This window comes from Oncorhynchus tshawytscha, linkage group LG08, assembly GCF_018296145.1.
Source record: "Oncorhynchus tshawytscha isolate Ot180627B linkage group LG08, Otsh_v2.0, whole genome shotgun sequence".
In the NCBI taxonomy this organism is placed as follows: domain Eukaryota; kingdom Metazoa; phylum Chordata; class Actinopteri; order Salmoniformes; family Salmonidae; genus Oncorhynchus; species Oncorhynchus tshawytscha.
In genome coordinates this window covers 67,691,973-67,713,408 of record NC_056436.1, presented here as the reverse complement: position 1 = coordinate 67,713,408, position 21,436 = coordinate 67,691,973, and the positions used below count along the sequence as shown (strand labels likewise).

General features: G+C 42.1%; 1 protein-coding gene across 1 annotated transcript in view; it reads left to right on the top strand.

Annotated features, from left to right (window-relative positions):
• Positions 1–593: 593 nt before the first annotated feature.
• The window catches only part of LOC112256057 (peroxisome proliferator-activated receptor gamma coactivator 1-beta), a 100,336-nt gene continuing 79,493 nt past the window's right edge, over positions 594–21,436 (top strand). Inside the window, exon 1 of the mRNA XM_024429009.2 lies at positions 594–695. Within this exon, the coding sequence (XP_024284777.1) occupies positions 615–695 (81 nt within the window). The 5' untranslated portion in view covers positions 594–614. The remainder of the gene's footprint in view (positions 696–21,436) is intronic.

Here is a 21,436-nt window from a genome sequence, read left to right as displayed (position 1 = left end):
ATTTCTATTCATTTCTATTTTGGCACCAATTCTCTTTTGGTTTTGCAAAACCTAATCAGGCAACAGACCTCAACATGGGTGTTGTTATGGCCTACTGCGGTGGTGGCCATATGGCCAGAATGGTGTGCTCTTTATGGATAACCTGTACAATAGATTCAAAATAGACCAAAATGAAAAATCTAAAATGATATTCAAATATAAGTACGCAGTTTTTTCAATTGTTAGGCCTTTTGTGTAAACAAATCAGTAGTGTTGCATGTTTGCCGTATGAGTCATCATCACAGTCCCCACAAGCATTTTGAGCCTATTCCAGCTGGACACATTCTTTTTATATTACTCATATGCATTTTGTTTTTCCAAGCATGCTTTCATTACTTATCTCAACGACAATATGCCTACAAATCGATTGATTCACAACCTTTCGTAGGAAAATTAAGTTATCTAAATGACTTGTCGAAACAGTGACATCACATCATTATAGACCAAGTAATAGTACATTTGTATTTCAGTTATATCAGTCTATGACAACGCCCTCATCCGGCGACTAACTGCAATTGAACGTGAACAGAACTGTATACCCGCTCTCAGACTTCCCAGCTGTCATTCTCTAGAAGATGGCGGACTGCGTTTCACTGTTAGATGAGGAGCTCTCTTCTTTTGTCTTCAATTACCTGACAGAAAACTCAGGCAGCCAGGTAAGGGATGTTCATATTATATATATCCAGAATCAGGACTACCTGGCCGAGGGTTCATGTTTGCATGTTATTGGCAGAAGCATGCGTAATTTAATCTTCATGTATGCTCTGGCTGTCAGCATCTCGGCTCTCTAACCGGCGTCTTCAGACCTTTGACGTATGTGCTTCACGTGGAGTTGTAGGGAAATGTTATTAGTGCGAACAACGTGGGATAGTAATTAATAAAACATTTCATTTCGGTTGCGTAAAATGATTTGGTCATTTAACATTGAAATAACAATTTCTATGTTGCTCTTAAAACTTTTACTATTTTTGACTAATCCTGTCAAATCAGAGACCTCAGCACGTGGGTAGGCTAAAGCATGAACTTGGCTATTTATGCATTTGATATTGAAATGAATGGATGTATTGGCAATACTTTGTATACGAAGGTTTGACTATTTATTTCCCATCCAGCTAATAGCCTACAAACTGGAGTTTTGATGAATGCTTATATTATTGTAAATCATTGAAATTTGCGTATGTTGGCTATCCATCTGTTTCACCAGCCATCTATCTAGTAACTAAAGATAGTTCAACTGTAGACCGGTATGCTACGGTTTCTGTACAGTGCGCCTCTCACGGTTCAAAGTTGGGCTAAAGTAGCTAGTGAACTACAAAGGGAATAGAGTGCAATACAACGATAATGACTATTTGATCCGATCATCGACGTCCGTTGAGTTTCAGGTGCTGCAAGAATAATGATGTGAAATGCGGAATATTGTGCCCATCTGTGAAAAATTCAGGCGATTATGTTTTCGTAATCGTTTGGGTAAGCAGCGATCCACTGTTACAAAACCTTGTTGCCAGCGAGCGTGCCACTGTTATAAAACCTTGTTACCAGCGAGCCACTGTTGCAAAACCTTCTTACCAGCGAGCCACTGTTATAAAACCTTGTTACCAGACGAGACTGTTATAAAACCTTGTTACCAGCGAGCCACTGTTACAAAACCTTGCTATGCGTGTTCTAGGGGGTAACAAAATAACAATTGTCAAACATTAATATGAATGAAAATCTAATTATGGGCGGTATCTCATCGTAATGTGATATTGCACAATGTTATTAGACCACCAGATTTCAAATAATTATAGGATGCAACTGGCCAGCATACTCACGGATTATTCTCAGTAGGCTAAATCTCATTGAATTCCAACTATTCTTTATTGTAGCCTACCTAGGATAGATTATGATGTAACCCTGGATTGCGATGAGAGCATTCGTTCTCAGATATTCTACTCTTTGCTAGATGTGTAGCTAGTGAGCAGGTTCATTGATTGCAGAAGCCAAGACTAAAAGCGATTTACATTTCAAGTCACATGTGTAAAGTGTGCAGTGAACATCCCGTGTTAAATGTCAGTTAATAAGTATCTAATAATAACATGCATTAATTATGAGTTAAAACCTGGTACAGCATAATTAACAAAGGGTAAAACATGCATATTGAGGGCGTCCCCGGTTAGATACGAAGTTCCCCTAACTGGAAAGTTATATTTGTCCCAGAGCGTAATGTGACAACATTGTATCAGGTTCTGATCGCGTAGCGGATGTTCGTGATATTAGCCCCATCAAATGTAGCGTTCGATGCGGTGTTGCATGTTAAGCCGAATTATCGGGTTGACAGTGCTATCTATGGTCATTGTAATAGTACCCTACTATCGTGACCAGGGGTGTATTGATTCCGCCTATTCTGTTGCAAAAAAAATCTAAAACGGAAGCAAACTGAATGAAACGGGGAGGGACCTACCTGAATTTGTCCAATAATAACTCGTTTTGCTCTGTTTGCTTCCGGTTGGTTCTTAAACGGTAAACGGTTTCCGTAACGAATACACCCCATCGTTACAGAACACAGACTTGCTGCAGTCATGTGCTTTCAGTTGCGTAGTAGTCTGGAGGACGCGGCTCCAGTGACGTGCATGAGCGACAGCTACCCTCTTTCCGCTGGGTTGCATGTGACTGGTGCTGCTGCTGCCACTACTGTCCGGCTGCTTCTAGATCAGGACTAATAATTCACCTTGTCTATTCCAGTTTAGTCAAGAGGATCTAAAGATCAGTCCTACTTACAACCACAACCCTAGCGGAACCACATAGAGTAGTTCTAGATTGAGAGGTGGATGCCATTATCCCCTTTTAGTATTTCCCCATCTATCTGAATACATTTTTATTCTTCTTTTCAGAACTATTTTCTTAATCAAATGTAATCATCCATTTTGATGTAAATATTTAAAGGCCTATACTACTAACATTATATGGGCCAGTTATGTTCTACCCTTTATAGTCATGAGATGCATGAGTTACACAGCCTACATAGCAAATGCATTTCTGTGGTTTGTCTCATCATTTAGGCTTCAGTATGTGGTTTCATCGCCTGTCAGTCAATGGTTCATTTGATTCTGGTTGCTGACTGAGTTGTCCTGTTGCATGGTCATATCAGCTTTCAAACTGAAGTCTTGTTTTCCCAGATTTAGTCAGACAGGGAAACAATATAGTCCACTGCACCGGGCAGGGTGCTCACTTTGCTCAGCAGTCTCTCTCTCTTCAATGAAATGCTGGGTATTATTACACAGACACTGAGCTGTCCAGCCGTGATGGAATACTGCAGTGCTATGTGTTCAGCTTCCATGATATGGCCTGAGTCACCTGTCAAGCCTAGAGTGGAGGCCTACTCTTTTTAACTAGAGCAAATGCATTATGTCTATGAAATGAGCAGTTCCTACAGTACACCTGCCTGTCTCTCTGATGGAATGAATGTAATTAGCTTTGGCTATGCTGTGTACTGACAGAAGATTATGGATAAGACTAGCCTTTGTTTTTTCTTAGCAGGGTTTAATGCTGATTTAGACTGGCCATGAACCACAGGACATTGGTCTCTGTGTTTTGATGTTCACTGTGACGTTACTGTATTTTTAAGCCCTACTACAATCTGGAGAATCAATCAATGAACAGTTACAGAGATGATTGTCATCACTGATAATGTTACTCTAGGAGTAGCATTTCACCTATATTTAAAGTTCTCACACATTATCCATGAGGGTCATTCTGAAAGATCCTAGCCTATCACCCATCCTTCAAGATCACTATCTAGGTAGGACGAGCATTTTCATATATTTTGTTGTTGTTGAGAAGGATCATTCTGAATGATCATTACTCAAAATGATCAACTCAATTTATTTTGAGGATGGAAGAGTCTAATCTCCCAGAAGTGTTGCTGGAAGGTTTTTCTTGTGTCACTGCCTGACTTTGTGGTTTGTCACTGAGGATTGGAATGTTTGCTTCCTCCCCAAAGCCCCAGAGATCCATCATCTGGCTGAGGCTCTGAGGCTTGTCCTCAGGGAGGCTTGAGGATGCACTCGCATGGATCACTGTACCTCTCCCCTCCACTCTGAGCCTAGCCCATGGGTAGGCAACTAGATTCAGCCACGGGCCGATTTTTGCCAGAGCGGATGGTTGGTGGGGCGTAACATAATTATAATAATCTGTACACTGAAAATTGACCACAATTAAGCCCAAAAAGAGATTGTATTTGAAAATAACTATCATTTCATAACTTGATTACATTGAGACACCATTACATATGTTTTTGGATTCGTGGGAATATTTAAGGACAGATTTTGTAAATATGACACATTTTTATCTGAATTGCTGGATGATTTTACAGTCTTTCTTGACCATGAAGTAAAATAGATATAATTTTTTTACACAAAAGGTTTTTGGGGGTCCCAAGAAAATCACCCCTGCTCTAACCTAGGTGCATCCCAATTTTTACCCTATTCCCTTTATAGTGCACTACTTTTGCCCTATCAGGCCCTGGTGGTCTAAAGTAGTGCACTATAAAGGGTGCTATTTGGGATGCATTTTCTGACTGTTATGGGAGGGAGAGAAACTAGGAAACAGCTGATTAGATATCAATAATTGATGCAGGCTAATCCATCATCGGCTTCAAAGGCTATCCTTTGCATGGACTCCTGAGACACACACTGACTACAGCAGGCATTTGGTTGTCTTCACATATTCAGGCTGTGTTCTCCCAAGTCAATAAGGATCATTTTATTTTGCTTTTGATTTTGTTTTTGACTATCTCTTGTCCAAGGACTCATCTTTTGCTGTGCCAACATGCAAATATATTATTGTCTTTCATTTTCCTTTTGAAATTAGCCATGGTTTTGAAATATGATATTATGAAATTCTGTGCATTTAAAAAAAAAATCTAATAACAATACATCACAACAAGCCATAATGTCCTTAATTAACCTTTGCACATGTTTTGTATTCATCACAATGACTCTATTGATGTTGAGGACATTAGCGTGAGCCTGTTTCATATTCTGTAACTTGCTTTGGGATATGCATCAGGGGCTTTAACATAATGCCTATGGGCCTAAGTAGGCAGGTTTCCATTGACCCAGGTTGATTCAACAAAAGCAATGTCGCTAAAGAAATCTTTGTGACATGTGTAATAGAAATGGGTAGGAGAAATGTTCTAAAGATCCACAACATATTTATCAGTTCGACTGGTGGATTTTTCTGTTGTCTAACTTTATGTATTGTGACAAATTATGATGGAAACAGTTTTTCGAATAAATTATGACTGCCAAATCATTTTGAAGGTACGCGGGCACGTGATGTCACCGCGTAACTATAAAGCTCCACTCCACATTTAATTCTAAATGCCTACATCTGGCAAAATATTTTCTGTTAACTATAAAAATAATGTATCTTTGCAGGACAAAGATTTGCATTGCCTTGCTTTTGTAGTTGGCTGGCAAGTTTCACCATCCAATTATTTCAGATCTACAGGAGTGCAAGTCTCACCATGGCACGGTCCGTGGCAATACGTTGGCATGAGATTTATTGCAATATGGCAAATATTAGTCAGTTGTTGCATTCTATCCATGTTGGCTTTTGCGGGCTACCTGAGACATGAAACAGATAGGTCGGCGGGCATACAGACTGACGGCAATTTGCGAAAATGGGTAATGGAAACACTGTAGGTTTTAGGTGTGATGTCGTTATGTCCAGCTGTTTGCATCAACATAAGATAGTTACATGGAAATGCACCCTAGCAGGCAATTATCACATCTATTTTCTATGGCAACCTTCTAAATGTCAACAAAACACATCCCTGGACAAGTTCATGTGAACATAGCTAATGACACGTCAGATTCAGCTCCTCAACTTGTGAGGTATGATCCATGAGAAATCTGGAACAGTAATATGCAATGCTGTGCCCCAACTGGCACCATATTCCCTATAAAGCCCAGTGCGTTACTTTTGACCAGGGCCCATAGAGACATTTGATATGTTCAATTGACTGTGGATACCTTGGATAGGGCCATATATATAATCTGCGTTGCGGAGTCACAGATTTCAGACATAAAAATGGAATTCAACAATATTCAAAATTGTATTGAACTTAGTAAATGTATTGAACTTAATTAGAACATTCATCAAGATTATCATAAGGCATGAAAAATATGCGTCAGTGATTTGTATTTTTCTTCAACTTTCTGAAGAGACAACGTCACAGGAATGCCCCTGTCTGTGTGTTCTCGTTTGTCTACCACTTTGTGTGGTCGTTAGTAATGTAATGACAACCTTCTTCTGGTTGATGGAAAGGCTTTCCCTAAAACCTTCTCTATTAAATGTTAACTACAAAGTAGCCTATGCCTCTTGGGCAGAATGATATCAGGATTTTGTTGCATCAATCCAGTAGATATTTCTTTGCAATCTCCCTTGAGCGCTACAGAAACATTGCTAACCATACAACTGTCTTTGGCTGGTGCGCAGTTGAATTAAAGGGTAGGCCTAATTACAACCCAATATCTACATTTCAAAAGAGCCTGCTGATGTGGTTTAAGCATTGTTGTGGACGTGGAACCTATTAAAAAAGTGTGAAAACCTGAAAAACAGAAATCTGGAAAAACAAATAGAAGAAAATGATTTTCTTTTTATTTATTTTTTACAGAATCAGGCAAATAAACTGATTTTATATGGTCCTACTTGGAAACAGAGGAGGGATGCTTCACTCTGTGTGTGCTTCTCCTGGCCACTAAAGCACATGCCTGTTGAGACAGGTCATGACTTGCAGGTGGAGGCCAGGATAGGAAAGGCCAGGATAGGACATGCCTGGACAGGATAGGCCCAGACAGGACAGGAGCAGAGTAGCAGACTGTCTGATGAGGCTGACTTAGGTAAAGGGAAGTTGAAATTGGGTTGCCAGGTGTTGTCGTCCCCTGATGATATTCACCGCCACCTGCTTTACCATTTCAGTGTGCATTCAGGCATTTGTCCGTAGTCAGCATCCTCCAGGTCATTATACTGTACTTCAGCCACAGCTAAACAATGGGTGTGCAAGTAGTCTATTGTAGATGGATTATGTGTCCTGAATGTAGGGTCAACAGGTTTTTAAGTTTGTTTTTTAAGTTTATGGTGACATATTGTGTTGAGAGGAAATACATATTCCTTCCTGATGTTTTATTTCCTAAAAAATCATAATCATTTAGATGATTTAAGTGAAATAATTGTTTCCCTATTTGAGTATGCAAGTAATTCACCTCTTCAGTTCAGCAGAAGTGTGTAAAAAACAGCTATTAATGATAGTTGCAGGCGGTTCAGTTGTAAATGAAGGTCTGGTCGAGATGTAGTGGACAACAGTCCAACTCTGCATCAGCCCTGAGCCAAGGTAATTGAAGAGTTAACTAGCAGATAACACTTCACAGCCCAAAGACTGGTCTTGCATGATCAGTACTGGTAGGACTCTTTTGGGTTTCATGTAGAAACCTCTGTGGAAAGGTTTCTACATGGAACCCAAAAGGTTTCTTTCTACCTGGCTTCTTCAAAGGGTTCTCTTATGGGGACAGCCAAAGAACCCACTTAGGTTTAGATAGCACCTTTTTTTCTGAGATTGTAGTGTGATGGAGACCTCCATACAGGGTACTGACTCTGCTTCTGTCAAAGTGTGGAGCGGGTGTGTGTGTATGCGCATATGCATGAGTGGGTATGTGTGTGGAATATGGATTGAGATACTTAAATGCTGATGTTTAAACAGCAAGACTGATCGGTATTGCTGCGCTTCAGCCTCATTCAGAGTGAAGAGAACCATTAGATGTTGATATAAATAGATTAATTGGATATAATATCCAATATAGCCTAGTGCTTACATGTGTTTCTGTTGCGAGGTTGTGATTTATTTAGCCCTCAAGCCCAGCCATATGAAGATCTGGGTGATAAATGAATGGCTCCTTCATAGTAAACCCTAACTGTGGGCGGACCAACCTGTCGGTCGAACCTCTCTCTCTCCCTCTCCTGGGTGTGATTGTAAACCAGGGAAAGGTTAAAGGAAAATTCCAATATCCTGATAGTGCAGTACAGTCTCGCCGTGTTCCAGCCCTGCCATGGTAACCTAGCACCTGGGGACTTACTGGGGAGGGCAAGCTCACACTGACTGGCAAGGGCTTACCCCCTAACACTGACCGGGTTAGCTCAGCGAGCTCATAGCCTGCTCATTAACAAGAGGTGTGTATTGTCCATGTTCAGAGTAGGAATGGATGTTGACTCGCTGTTCTTTAGTGTAACAAGTTTACACATCACCAGCTGAAAATAAATGCCTTATCTGTCATTATGTCAAAAGTGTGGCCAGGCACAGGCAGCAGGGCCTTCCCTGCAGCTATACTTGATTATTTATTTTATTGGCTGGATATTAGTTATGGATCTCACATGGCCGTTCAGAACCCAACAACCTTGTTATGGGGTGGTTGCTAATTGTTTCACACACCTCTCATGTACTGTTATTCTGTTGGCAGTTGAGAGCATTGCTCATGGCTATAGCCGATCGCTAATATAATGCAGCTAGCTGCCTGTCAGTGTGCTGTGGCAGTGTAGCCTAGTGGTTAGAGCATTGGACTAGTAACTGAAAGGTTGCAAGTTCAAATCCCTGAGCTGACAAATCTGTCCTTCTGCTCCTGAACAAGGCAGTTAACCAACCCACTGTTCCTAGCTGTCATTGAAAATAAGAATTTGTTCTTAAATGACTTGCCTAGTTAAATAAAGGTAAAATAAACTACAGTCTGTGAAGGGAACAGAAATCCCGTATTTTTTACAAGGCTACTGTATTACTATTCTTAGCAGCAGAGTTGCTTGTATTTCTGCTACTCAGAGAAGGTGGAGTTCATAAATAGCTGCCATGGCAGTGGCACAGTGTATTTGCTTGAGGTGTTGTCAGCATGTCAGGTTGGATTCCTCATGATTTCATCATGATGCCGTATAATCATCATCAAGCTGTCTGGGGGATTACGACTCCCTCCAACTGCTTACCTTACTGCAACCTGAGCACGATGCGGTGTCCCATTTAAACATAGTTAGTATTCACTGCCCTAGACAAGGGATCTGACCCTTAAGTCATGAGTTCAGGCCAGATCACCATCTTTCTCATGATCTGACTGTTAGCTTAGCCTCTGTGTTATGAGCTGTGTTAACTTACCATAGTGGTGACCTTTCGTGGGTCCCTGGCACACACACTCACAAAAAATAGTACACCCGTGAGGTGTTGTCACACCTCGGGGAATGCGGCTGGTGCAAGGCCAGGGCCTGAGTACCTGACGGCAGCAGGTAGGTAGATAGGTAGGTAGGTAGGAAACAGGAATGCGGCTGGTGCAAGGCCAGGGACAGAGTACCTGACGGTAGCCGGTAGGTAGATAGGTAGGTAGGTAGGAAACAGGAATGCGGCTGGTGCAAGGCCAGGGACAGAGTACCTGATGGCAGCAGGTAGGTAGATAGGTAGGTAGGTAGGAAACAGGAATGCTGCTGGTGCAAGGCCAGGGCCTGAGTACCTGACAGCAGCAGGTAGGTAGATAGGTAGTAAACAGGAATGCTGCTGGTGCAAGGCTAGGGCCTGAGTACCTGACGGCAGCAGGTAGGTAGATAGGTAGGTAGGTAGGTAGGAAACAGGAATGCTGCTGGTGCAAGGCCAGGGCCTGAGTACCTGACAGCAGCAGGTAGGTAGGTAGGTAGATAGTAAACAGGAATGCTGCTGCAGGGTGGAAACGAGGGTGTATGGAAACTGTTCAGGGGACTACGTAATAGAGGTGCACTGCAAGCCACTACCTGCACACTTGTGAAAAACATTCCACTCTGTGCCCTCCCACAACAACAAAGCAGGACAGTGTTCCACCACATGGTGGGCTGGCTAGGGAATTACAGGAGAGGGGAGGGATCTGATTGGTGGCCTGGCTCACTAGTAGCTCTGTAAACTCTCTGATTACCTGGCCTCCCACCAGCCAGGCTTCTCACAACATCTACATTTCCATTGTCTCTTTCCAGGCTGTTTGGCCACAACAATGGCTGGTTCACCATTAAGGCACCCAGCATCACAGGTGAACAGTAGGTAGACCCCCCCCCATACACACATGCACACCCCTGCCACTGACCTAGTTTAACAGTGAACCTTTAGCTTGGCAGGCTTAGGCATTGGTTGCGTGACCGGAGCTTGGGAGCTGAGGCTGGTTTTGATTCGCGACCTTGACAGGCTTTACTCACATGTCACAATGACCTTCTCACCTCTGCTTCCCCACTCCATATCTGTCCTTTCTCACACCCTGTCCTGTTCCCCATCTATGACAGTAATAATGACAGAACATTCCACTGACTGACTACAGCACAGGAGAGAAGGTATGGGGAACAGACATACTTTATCACATTGTTTTGAAATTGCAAGCTAACTATTGGCTATGTGACAGCTTTGGCTGGAATCTGTAAGATTTAGTCTAAACTGGTGTTAGCTATTGTCCCGTCTGCACATGATTTCAACTAAGATCAACCCATCTAATAGTATTTCCTCCTCAAAACATACCAGATTCACTCTGTTGAAAAAAGGAAATAAAGAATGCAACACTCTTCCAATCCTCAGTGAAGACTCTATAGAACAGGTTTATCGACACGTTGACTTCCCTCCAACATGCTTATTAGTAAGCTACATCCCCCTGATAGTATCATGAAAATGCAAGGACATTGGTATAATTGTGGATTCCCAACCTTGACTAACACAGAGAAATCTAATTAAATAGGACTCTCTCCTTTTGCTGAACATCTTGAGATGATGTGGTATATAGTAGGGCGTTGGGCCAGTAACTGAAAGGTCGCTGGATCGAATACCCAAGCCGACAAGGTGCAAAATCTGTCGATGTACCCTTGAGCAAGTCACTTATCCTTCATTTGCTCCAGGGGCGCCGTACTACTGTGACTGACGATGTAAAATAACACGTTTAATGTACCTTTCCAGTGTATGTAAGAAAACATCTATTTATTTATTTATAGCTCTACAGTGCCTTCAGAAAGTATTCAGACCCTTTGATTGTTTTCAACATTTTGTTACGTTACAAACTTATAAAAAATAAATAAATCCTCAGCAATCTACACACAATACCCCACAATGACAAAGCGAAAACAGGTTCTTAGAAATTGTTGCTAATTTATTACAAATAGAAAACAGAAATAACTTATTTACATAAGTATTCAGACCCTTTGCGATGAGACTTGAAATTGAGCTCAGGTGCATCCTGTTTCCATTGATCATCCTTGAGATGATTCTACTGTAACGGTTTTCCTCCTATGAGGAGGAGTAGGAAGGATTGGACCAATATTCGGCATTTTATTAAACTGAACTGAACACTACAATACAAAGTAAACAAAAAGAACAACTGAAACAGTTCCGTCTGGTAACAAATACAAAGACAGAAAACAACTACCCACAAATCATAGTGGGAAAACAGGCTGCCTAAGTATGGTTCTCAATCAGAGATAACGATAAACGGCTGCCTCTGATTGGGAACCATACCAGGCCAAACACAGAAATACAAAAACATAGAACAACACATAGAATGCTCACCCCAACTCACGCCCTGACCAAACTAAAATAGAGATATAATAAAGGAACTAAGGTCAGGACGTGACATCTACAACTTGATTGGAGTCCACCTGTGGTAAATTCAATTGATTGGACATGGTTTGGAAAGGCACACATCTGTCTATATAAGGTCCACAGTTGACAGAGCATGTCAGAGTAAAAACCAAGCCATGAGTTCGAAGGAATTGTCCGTAGAGCTCCGAGACAAGGTTGTGTCGAGGCACAGATCTTGAGAAGGGTACCAAAAAATGTATGCAGCATTGACGGTCCCCATGAACAGTGGCCTTCATCATTCTTTAATGGAGAAGTTTGGAACCCCCAAGACTCTTCCTAGAGCTGGCCACCCGGCCAATCTCAGCAATTGGGGGAGAAGGGCCTTGGTCAGGATGGTGAGCAAGAACTGATGGTCACTCTTACAGAGTTCTAGAGTTCCTTTGTGGAGATGGGAGAAACCTCCAGAAGGACAACTATCTCTGCAGCACTCCACCAATCAGGACTTTATGGTATAGAGGCCAGACGGAAGTCACTTCTCAGTAAAAAGCACATGACAGACCGCTTGGAGTTTGCCAAAAGGCACCTAAAGACTCTCAGATCATGAGAAACAAGATTCTCTTCTGATGAAACCAAGATTTAACTCTTTGGCCTGAATGCCAAGCGTCACGTCTGGAGGAAACTTGGCACCATCCCTACGGTGAATCATGGTGGTGGCAGCATCATGCTGTGGGGATGTTTTTCAAAGGCATGGACTGGGAGACTGGCCAGGATCGAGGCAAAGATGAATGGAGCAAAGTACAGAAAGATCCTTGATGAAAACCTGCACCAAAGTGCTCAGGACCTCAGATGGGGGGCTAAGGTTCACCTTCCAACAGCACAACGACCCTAAGCACACAGCCAAGTAGGAGTTGCTTCGGGACAAGTCTCTGAATGTCCTTGAGTGGCCCAGCCAGAGCCCGGACTTGAACCCGATCGAACATCTCTGGAGAGACCTGAAAATATCTGTCCAGCAACACTCCCCACCCAACCTGACAGAGCTTGAGGATCTGCAGAGAAGAATGGGAGAAACTCCCCAAATACAGGTGTGCCAAACTTGTAGCATCAAAGCAAAGAAGACTCAAGGCTGTAATCGCTGCCAAAGGTGATTCAATAAAGTATTGTGTAAAGGGTCTGAATACTTATGTAAATGTGATATTTCAGTTCTTTATTTTTAAAACATTTTCAAAAATTTCTAAACTGTTTTTGCTTTGTCATTATATGGTAGTGTGTGTAATTTGATGAAGAAAAATAACTCATCAATTTTAGAATAAGGCTGTAACGTAATAAAATATGGAAAAAGTAGATGGGTCTGAATACTTTCCCAATGCACTGTATGTCTTAAGTTTCACTGATATGGAACTTGACAGCGCTCAGTGACATCTCCAAATTGCTGCACTTGACTGTTGACTAACATGCTCACTTGCTCAGACCCCACTATGCACCTGAGTACCTGCATCTTGCAGTTTCTGCCCCACTATAAACTACGCAGCCTTAGTTAAACCTTTCTATCTTCACGGCAGAAGTGTGATCCTGTGATAAAGGACTGTCTCGGTCCTCTAATGCCCGTGTCTCCAGCCACAGAGGGAAAAGTGAGTTAACTGCTTTAGACAAGGTCTACTCTGGGCCCTGGTTGTTGTTCGATGCCAATGGGCACATTTTTAGCAATCACCAGAGAATGTTTTGGAGTCAGTTCTATTCCTTGTCAAAGTCTTGAATTCTGCCCACTCCACAGAATGTTTCTCTCTCTCTCTCTCTCTCTCTCTCTCTCTCTCTCTCCTTTAGCATGCATCCTTTCATGTACCTCCACAGCACTCTTTGTGCTTTTCAGTGCTTCCCATGATTCTCTGCTGCCTGGCCTGAAATTATTTTAAGCCTTCTCCTTTTACACAAGCAAGCAGGATCCAACTCATTGGATCGACTGCAGCTTAATTTGCATGTTATTCTTTGAATGAGAAGCAGTTTATTCTGTAATCAGTGCATCATCAGGCTCAACAACATTCTGAAGGCAGCGGCATCTGGAGTTTCAGACTCCCACTGGAGAGTGGTCTCATTTTACTGAGGAAACAGATAAGCATTGAGCCAGTCAGATTTCTATTGGGATTGTGTGATGCAGACAGGTGAACTCACACGCACGCGCACACACACACACACACACACACACACACACACACACTAGAGGTCCACCGATTAACCGATTTCAAGTTTTTCTAACAATCAAAATCGTTTTTTTTTTTTTTTTTTTTTACACATTTTATCTTTATTCAACTAGGCAAGTCAGTTAAGAACACATTCTTATTTTCAATGACCGCCTAGGAACGGTGGGTTACCTGCCTTGTTCAGGGGCAGAAAGACAGATTTTCACCTTGTCAGCTTGGGGGATTCAATCTTGCAACCTTACAGTTAACTAGTCCAACGCAATAACCACCTGCCTCTCTCTTGTTGCATTCCACAAGGAGACTGCCTGTTACGCAAATGCAGTAAGCCAAGGTAAGTTGCTAACTAGCATTAAACTTATCTTATAAAAAACAATCAATCATAATCACTAGTTAACTTCACATGGTTGATGATATTACTAGATAATATCTAGCGTGTCCTGTGTTGCATATAATCTGACTGAGCATACAAGTATCTGACTGAGCGGTGGTAGGCAGAAGCAGGCGTGTAAACATTCATTCAAACAGCACTTTCGTGCGTTTTGCCAGCAGCTCTTCGTTGTGCGTCAACATTGCGCTGTTTATGACTTCAAACCTATCAACTCCCGAGATGAGGCTGGTGTGGCCGAAGTGAAATGGCTGGCTAGTTAGCGCACGCTAATAGCGTTTCAAACTTCACTCACTCTGAGCCTTGGGGTGGTTGTTTCCCTTGCTCTGCATGGGTAACGCTGCTTCGATGTGGTGGCTGTTGTCGTTGTGTTGCTGGTTCGAGCCCAGGGAGGAGCGAGGAGAGGGACGGAAGCTATACTGTTACACTGGCAATGCTAAAGTGCCTATAAGAACATCCAATAGTCAAAGGTTAATGAAATACAAATGGTATAGAGGGAAATAGTCCTATAATAACTTCAACCTAAAACTTCTTACCTGGGAATATTGAAGACTCGTGTTAAAAGGAACCACCAGCATTCATATGTTCTCATGTTCTGAGCAAGGAACTGAAACGTTAGCTTTCTTACATAGCACATATTGCAAGTTCTTCTCCAACACTTTGTTTTTGCATTATTTAAACCAAATTGAACATGTTTCGTTATCTACTTGAGGCTAATTTGATTTTATTGGTGTATTATATTAAGTGAAAATAAGTGTTAATTCAGTATTGTTGTAATTGTCATTATTACAAATACATTTGTTTTTTTGTTTGTTTTTAAATTGGCCGATTAACCGGTATCGGCTTTTTTGGTCCTCCAATAATCGGTATCGGTATCGGCGTTGAAAAATCATAATCGGTCGACCTCTAACACACACACACACACACACACACACACACACACACACACACACACAGACACCTTTTAGCAGAGGCTGTCAGCGTTATCCCAGTTTATTTCTAATGTGTCTAGTAAAAGTGTCCGTATACGATCACTTGGGTCAGACGCCTGGATGAGAGAGGCAAACTGTGAAGGGAGTTGAGATGGGGATGCACTCTGGCCCAGTTACCTGATGACTCATTGATTTCTCTGCAGGTATTTGTCTTGAGGTGATTTGAGGAAAGAGTGCAAATCGTTTTCCATCCGAGGCCCCACTCTGTCCAGTTCCCAGATGCTTTCTCAATAGATTGCTTCTGCTTTTCTCAACACTCTGTTTCGATTATGTTTAGATTAGAGGTCGACCGATTAATCGGAATAGCTGATTAATTAGGGCCAATTTCCAGTTTTCATAATAATCGGAAATCTGTATTTTTGGACACCGATTTGGCCGATATTTTAAATATTTTTTTATATATACAGTGGGGCAAAAAAGTATTTAGTCAGCCACCAATTGTGCAAGTTCTCCCACTTAAAAAGATGAGAGAGGCCTGTAATTTTCATCATAGGTACACTTAAACTATGACAGACAAAATGAGAGAAAAGAATTCCAGAAAATCACATTGTAGGATTTTTAATGAATTTATTTGCAAATTATGGTGGAAAATAAGTATTTGGTCACCTACTAACAAGCAAGATTTCTGGCTCTGATTACCTGTATTAATGGCACCTGTTTTAACTTGTTATCAGTATAAAAGACACCTGTCCACAACCTCAAACAGTCACACTCCAAACTCCACTATGGCCAAGACCAAAGAGCTGTCAAAGGACACCAGAAACAAAATTGTAGACCTGCACCAGGCTGGGAAGACTGAATCTGCAATAGGTAAGCAGCTTGGTTTGAAGAAATCAACTGTGGGAGCAATTATTAGGAAATGGAAGACATACAAGACCACTGATAATCTCCCTCGATCTGGGGCTCCACGCAAGATTTCACCCTGTGGGTTCAAAATGACCACAAGAACGGTGAGCAAAAATCCCAGAACCACACGGGGGGACCTAGTGAATGACGTGCAGAGAGCTGGGACCAAAGTAACAAAGCCTACCATTAGTAACACACTATGCCGCCAGGGACTCATCCTGCAGTGCCAGACGTGACCCCCTGCTTAAGCCAGTACATGTCCAGACCCGTCTGAAGTTTGCTAGAGTGCATTTTGATGATCCAGAAGATGATTGGGAGAATATCATATGGTCAGATGAAACCAAAATATAACTTTTTGAGAATGCTGAGTTACATCCAAATAACACCATACCTACTGTGAAGCATGGGGGTGGAAACATCATGCTTTGGGGCTGTTTTTCTGCAAAGGGACCAGGACGACTGATCCGTGTAAAGGAAAGAATGAATGGGGCCATGTATCGTGAGATTTTGAGTGAAAACCTCCTTCCATCAGCAAGGGCATTGAAGATGAAACGTGGCTGGGTCTTTCAGCATGACAATGATCCCAAACACACCGCCCGGGCAACGAAGGAGTGGCTTCGTAAGAAGCATTTCAAGGTCCTGGAGTGGCCTAGCCAGTCTCCAGATCTCAACCCCATAGAAAATCTTTGGAGGGAGTTGAAAGTCTGTGTTGCCCAGCAACAGCCCCAAAACATCACTGCTCTAGAGGAGATCTGCGTGGAGGAATGGGCCAAAATACCAGCAACAGTGTGTGAAAACCTTGTGAAGACTTACAGAAAACGTTTGACCTCTGTCATTGCCAACAAAGGGAATATAACAAAGTATTGAGAAACTTTTGTTATTGACCAAATACTTATTTTCCACCATAATTTGCAAATAAATTCATTTAGCACGTCAGTTAAGAACACATTCTTACTTTCAATGACGGCCTAGGAACGGTGGGTGAACTGCCTTGTTCAGGGGCAGAACAACATATTTTTACCTTGCCAGCTCGGGGATTCAATCTTGCAACTTTACAGTTAACTAGTCCAACGCTCTAACCACCTGATTACATTGCACTCCACGAGGAGCCTGCCTGTTACGCGAATGCAGTAAGCCAAGGTAAATTGCTAGCTAGCATTAAACTTGTCTTATAAAAAACAATCAATCATAATCACTAGTTAACTACACATGGTTGATGATATTACTAGTTTATCTATCTATCTTGTCCTGCGTTGCATATAATCGATGTGGTACGTATTCGTGAAAAAGGACTGTTGTTGCTCCAATGTGTACCTAACCATAAACATCAATGCCTTTCTTAAAATCAATAAACAGAAGTATATATTTTCAATCTGCATGTTTAGCTAAAAGAAATCCAGGTTAGCAGGCAATATTAACCAGGTGAAATTGTGTCACTTCTCTTGTGTTCATTGCACCCAGAGTCAGTGTATATGCAACAGTTTGGGCTGCCTAATTTGCCAGACTTTTATGTAATTATGACGTAGCATTGAAGGTTGTGCAATGTAACAGGAATATTTAGACTTATGGATGCCACCCGTTAGATAAAATACGGAATGGTTCTGTATTTCATTGAAAGAATAAACGTCTTGTTTTCGAGGTGATAGTTTCCGGATTCGACCATATTAATGACCTAAGGCTCGTATTTCTGTGTGTTATTATGTTATAACTAAGTCTATGATTTGATATAGCAGTCTGACTGAGCGGTGGTAGGCAGCAGCAAGCTCATAAGCATTCATTCAAACAACACTTTAGTGTGTTGCTTGCTTGCTCCTTGCTCTGCATGGGTAACTCTGCTTCCAGGGTGATGTGTTCCTGGTTCGAGCCCAGGTAGGAGCGAGGAGAGGGACGGAAGCTATACTGTTACACTGGCAATACTAAAGTGCCTGTAAGAACATCCAATAGTCAAACGTTAATGAAATACAAATGGTATAGAGAGAAATAGTCCTATAATTCCTACAATAACTACAACCTAAAACGTCTTATCTGGGAATATTGAAGACTGTTAAAAGGAACCACCAGCTTTCATATGTTCTCATGTTTGAGCAAGGAACTGAGTTAGCTTTCTTACATGGCACATATTGCACTTTTACTTTCTTCTCCAACACTTTATTTTTGCATTATTTAAACGAAATTAAACATGTTTCATTATTTATTTGAGGCTAAATTGATTTTATTGATGTATTATATTAAGTTAAAATAAGTGTTAATTCAGTATTGTTGTAATTGTCATTATTACAAATAAATTCTAAAAAAAAATCGCCCGATCAATCGGTATCGGCCTTTTTGGGGCCTCCAATAATCGGTATCGGCGTTGAAAAATCATAATCGGTCGACCTCTAGTTTAGATAAAGGGACAAGGTCTGTGGCTGGCTGCAAGTCTAGAAATTAGGAAGGTGTAATAATGTCTGGGAAGAGCCGTTTAATGCTTAGCCATTTCAGTTTTCCTTTGTCAGTAACTATGTAGATGCAATGAAGTGAATGAAGTCACGGGACTGAGTTGGATCTCCTCAGCAGCCTGGTCTGATGTGTGTTCTTCAGATGGCTCATGTTAAAGCCCAGCCCTATTTGACGACAGTATGGCAGGGAATGCCACCTCACCGGGGACTCAAAAGGCCATGTAATAGAGGCTTCGGCCAAGCCGCGGTATCACTGACAATCCTGCCTACTTAGGAGTCGGCCGTGTGGAGGCTGCTGGAGTTGTCCTTTTATGTTGGGGCACTGTTTGGGTGGTGTCACCAGGATGGTGTGTTGATAGTGATGGGCCATAGTGAGGACTGAATGCTTTCAGAGGGGTGTCTCTCTCTATCTGAAGGGTCATTAGAATGGGAGAGGCACACTGGGCCATTTGTTTCATGCCAGTTAGTTAGCCTTAAGTTTGGTACAAAACAAAGCTGAATAGAGCTGGAATTGTTTAAGACCTGCAGGGGAAGTTTTTCTAGAATGTTCTAGCACTGTGTTCTTTGCAAAACAGCCGAGATGAAGGAACAAGTCATACCAGCAAAATATATTGAAATACATTTAAAAAATTCACTCACGCAAAAGTTGAACCTATTTATCCCTAGAGTAGGTCAAAGGCCAAGTTACTACATCGGCATTAACTTTTCACGTTTCACAATCTATTTCCATGAATGTGAGGCCAGTCGTGTTGCATTTCTGTCGGATTAGCCAACGACTCTAATTATGTAAGCCATCCTCTACTCGTCTAGCAGTGAGCCTTCTGTAAGTACATCCTACACTTCCTGATAAACACCCACTAATTCACACTGCGACAAAACCCAGCGCTGTACTGTAATGCCGGCTGACTCCCACTCCTGCTCCTGAAATATTCTCAAGCAGTACTTACTTTGACATAGAGTCTTTACAAAACGCCAATTCATTTTTCAGCGCACCATTCCTCAGGCCCAGCAGGTACAGAGGTCTGTTTTCTCTCTATGTCACTGGCAAACCCCTAGCTTTCATCAAAGACGCAAATCAGTCATGTGTGCGTCGTGTGTGTGCCACTGCTGGGGGCTTCCATTAGTGGAGTAGCATGGCTGTGAATGACAGCAGAGCATCAGCAGCACAGAGCACACACCCCTACTGGACATCTGGTGTCCTGCAGGGGTACTGAGATGTGAAGGTATGTTTCTCTCCTCCACCAAGGCCAGCTCTCTTCTCTTCTCTGTGCGCTGTCACGGGGGACACCTAGTCAGTGGGTGGACACCTCCTGATGGATGACATGAGGTGGGATGGGATCAGGACTGGAGAGGAGAGAAAGGCATGGAGATGGATCACCTGGTGTGTGTCTCCACTTATCATCATGCCTGGCCAGTCCTCCAGGAACTCTCTTTCACAATCCCTCCACTGTTCCCTCTCATCTACCTTTCCTCTTATCTCTGCCACAGGAACAGTGGAACAGAGGATACAGCGTCACACAGTCCGCTGACAGCAGGAACATGATGCAGTGATTAACAGTACTGGCCGAATGAGCTTCACAGCCATGTATTATTTACTGTTAACTTCCCCAGAAAACAAGTTTCCAGCGCTGCATGTCTGCCTGGAGCAGACATATCTGCTTAGTTCTTTAAAAAAATGTTTTTTTTTCATAAGCCGGCTAAGCCAGCTAACAGAAACCCTAGCCTGCATACAGCCACCCCATATGAGCCAATGTGAGCCTGCATGGCTAAACATGTACTGTAGAGCTTGAGAATGTAAAGCAGTAGTTTCAAGTAGCCAAATGGTGCCCTATAGCTCTGAGAAAATGATAAAGAGGTTTTGGTATTTATTAGGATCCCCATTAGCCGCTGCAAAAGCATCCGCTACTCTTCCTGGTGTCGACATGAAACATATACATAGTATAGAACATTTTGAGTCAAGGACTGAAATACATACATTTAAAATGTCACACATAGCCTACATATCAGTACATACACACCATATCTAGGTCTAATACATAGTACAGTGCAAATTGCAATACAAGATGAATTAAATGGATGTGTCTCTTCACTGTCCCCTTTGTGCAGTAAGGTGTTATTTTATCTGTTTTTTAAACATGTTTTATTGTTAGCTTGAGTTACCTGGGGTAATCATGGCTCTATTTAATACTGTGCGTTTCCCAGCCTCTGTTCTGGACCTGGGGACTGTGAAGGGACCTCTTGTTGCATGTCTTGTGTGGTACAGATGAGTGTCCGAACTGTGTGCCAACTGCTTGAACAGACAGTTTGGTACCTTCAACACATCAATAACTCGCACAAAGACCAATAATGATGGAATCAATCTCTCCTCAACTTTGAGCCAGGAGAGACTGACAGTGTGACTAAGTGTGATACGTGCTGCTTTTTTCTGGACCAGCTGCAATTTACCTATATCATTCTTTGCCGCACACATGACCACACAGCTGGGCAGTAGTCCAGGTGTGTCAAAACTAGGGCCTGTAGGACATGTCTGGTCGACTGAGATCTCAAGAAGGATGGACAGACCTCTTCCCATTTTAGCAACCATTGACTCTATATGTTTTGACCATGAAGCTTGCTATCTAGGGTTAGTCTCCTCAACTTGCTCAATAGCCACATTATTCAATAATAGAGAGAGTGATTTGTCCCAGAAATTATGCTTTTAGTGTTTGAGATATTTAGCACCAGCCTTTTGCTAGTTGCCTGTTCTAAAACTGACTGAAGCTCTATGTTAAGTGTCTCAGTTATTTGTTTTACTGTTGCAGCCGCAGTGTATACTGTTGAGTCGTCAGTGTACATAGACACAAAGGCTTTATTCAAGGTCAGTGGAAGTAAATTGGAAAAATAGAAAACAATAATGACCCTAGTCGGCTGCCCTGCGGTACACCACACTCAACTGAATTTGCATGAGAGAGGCT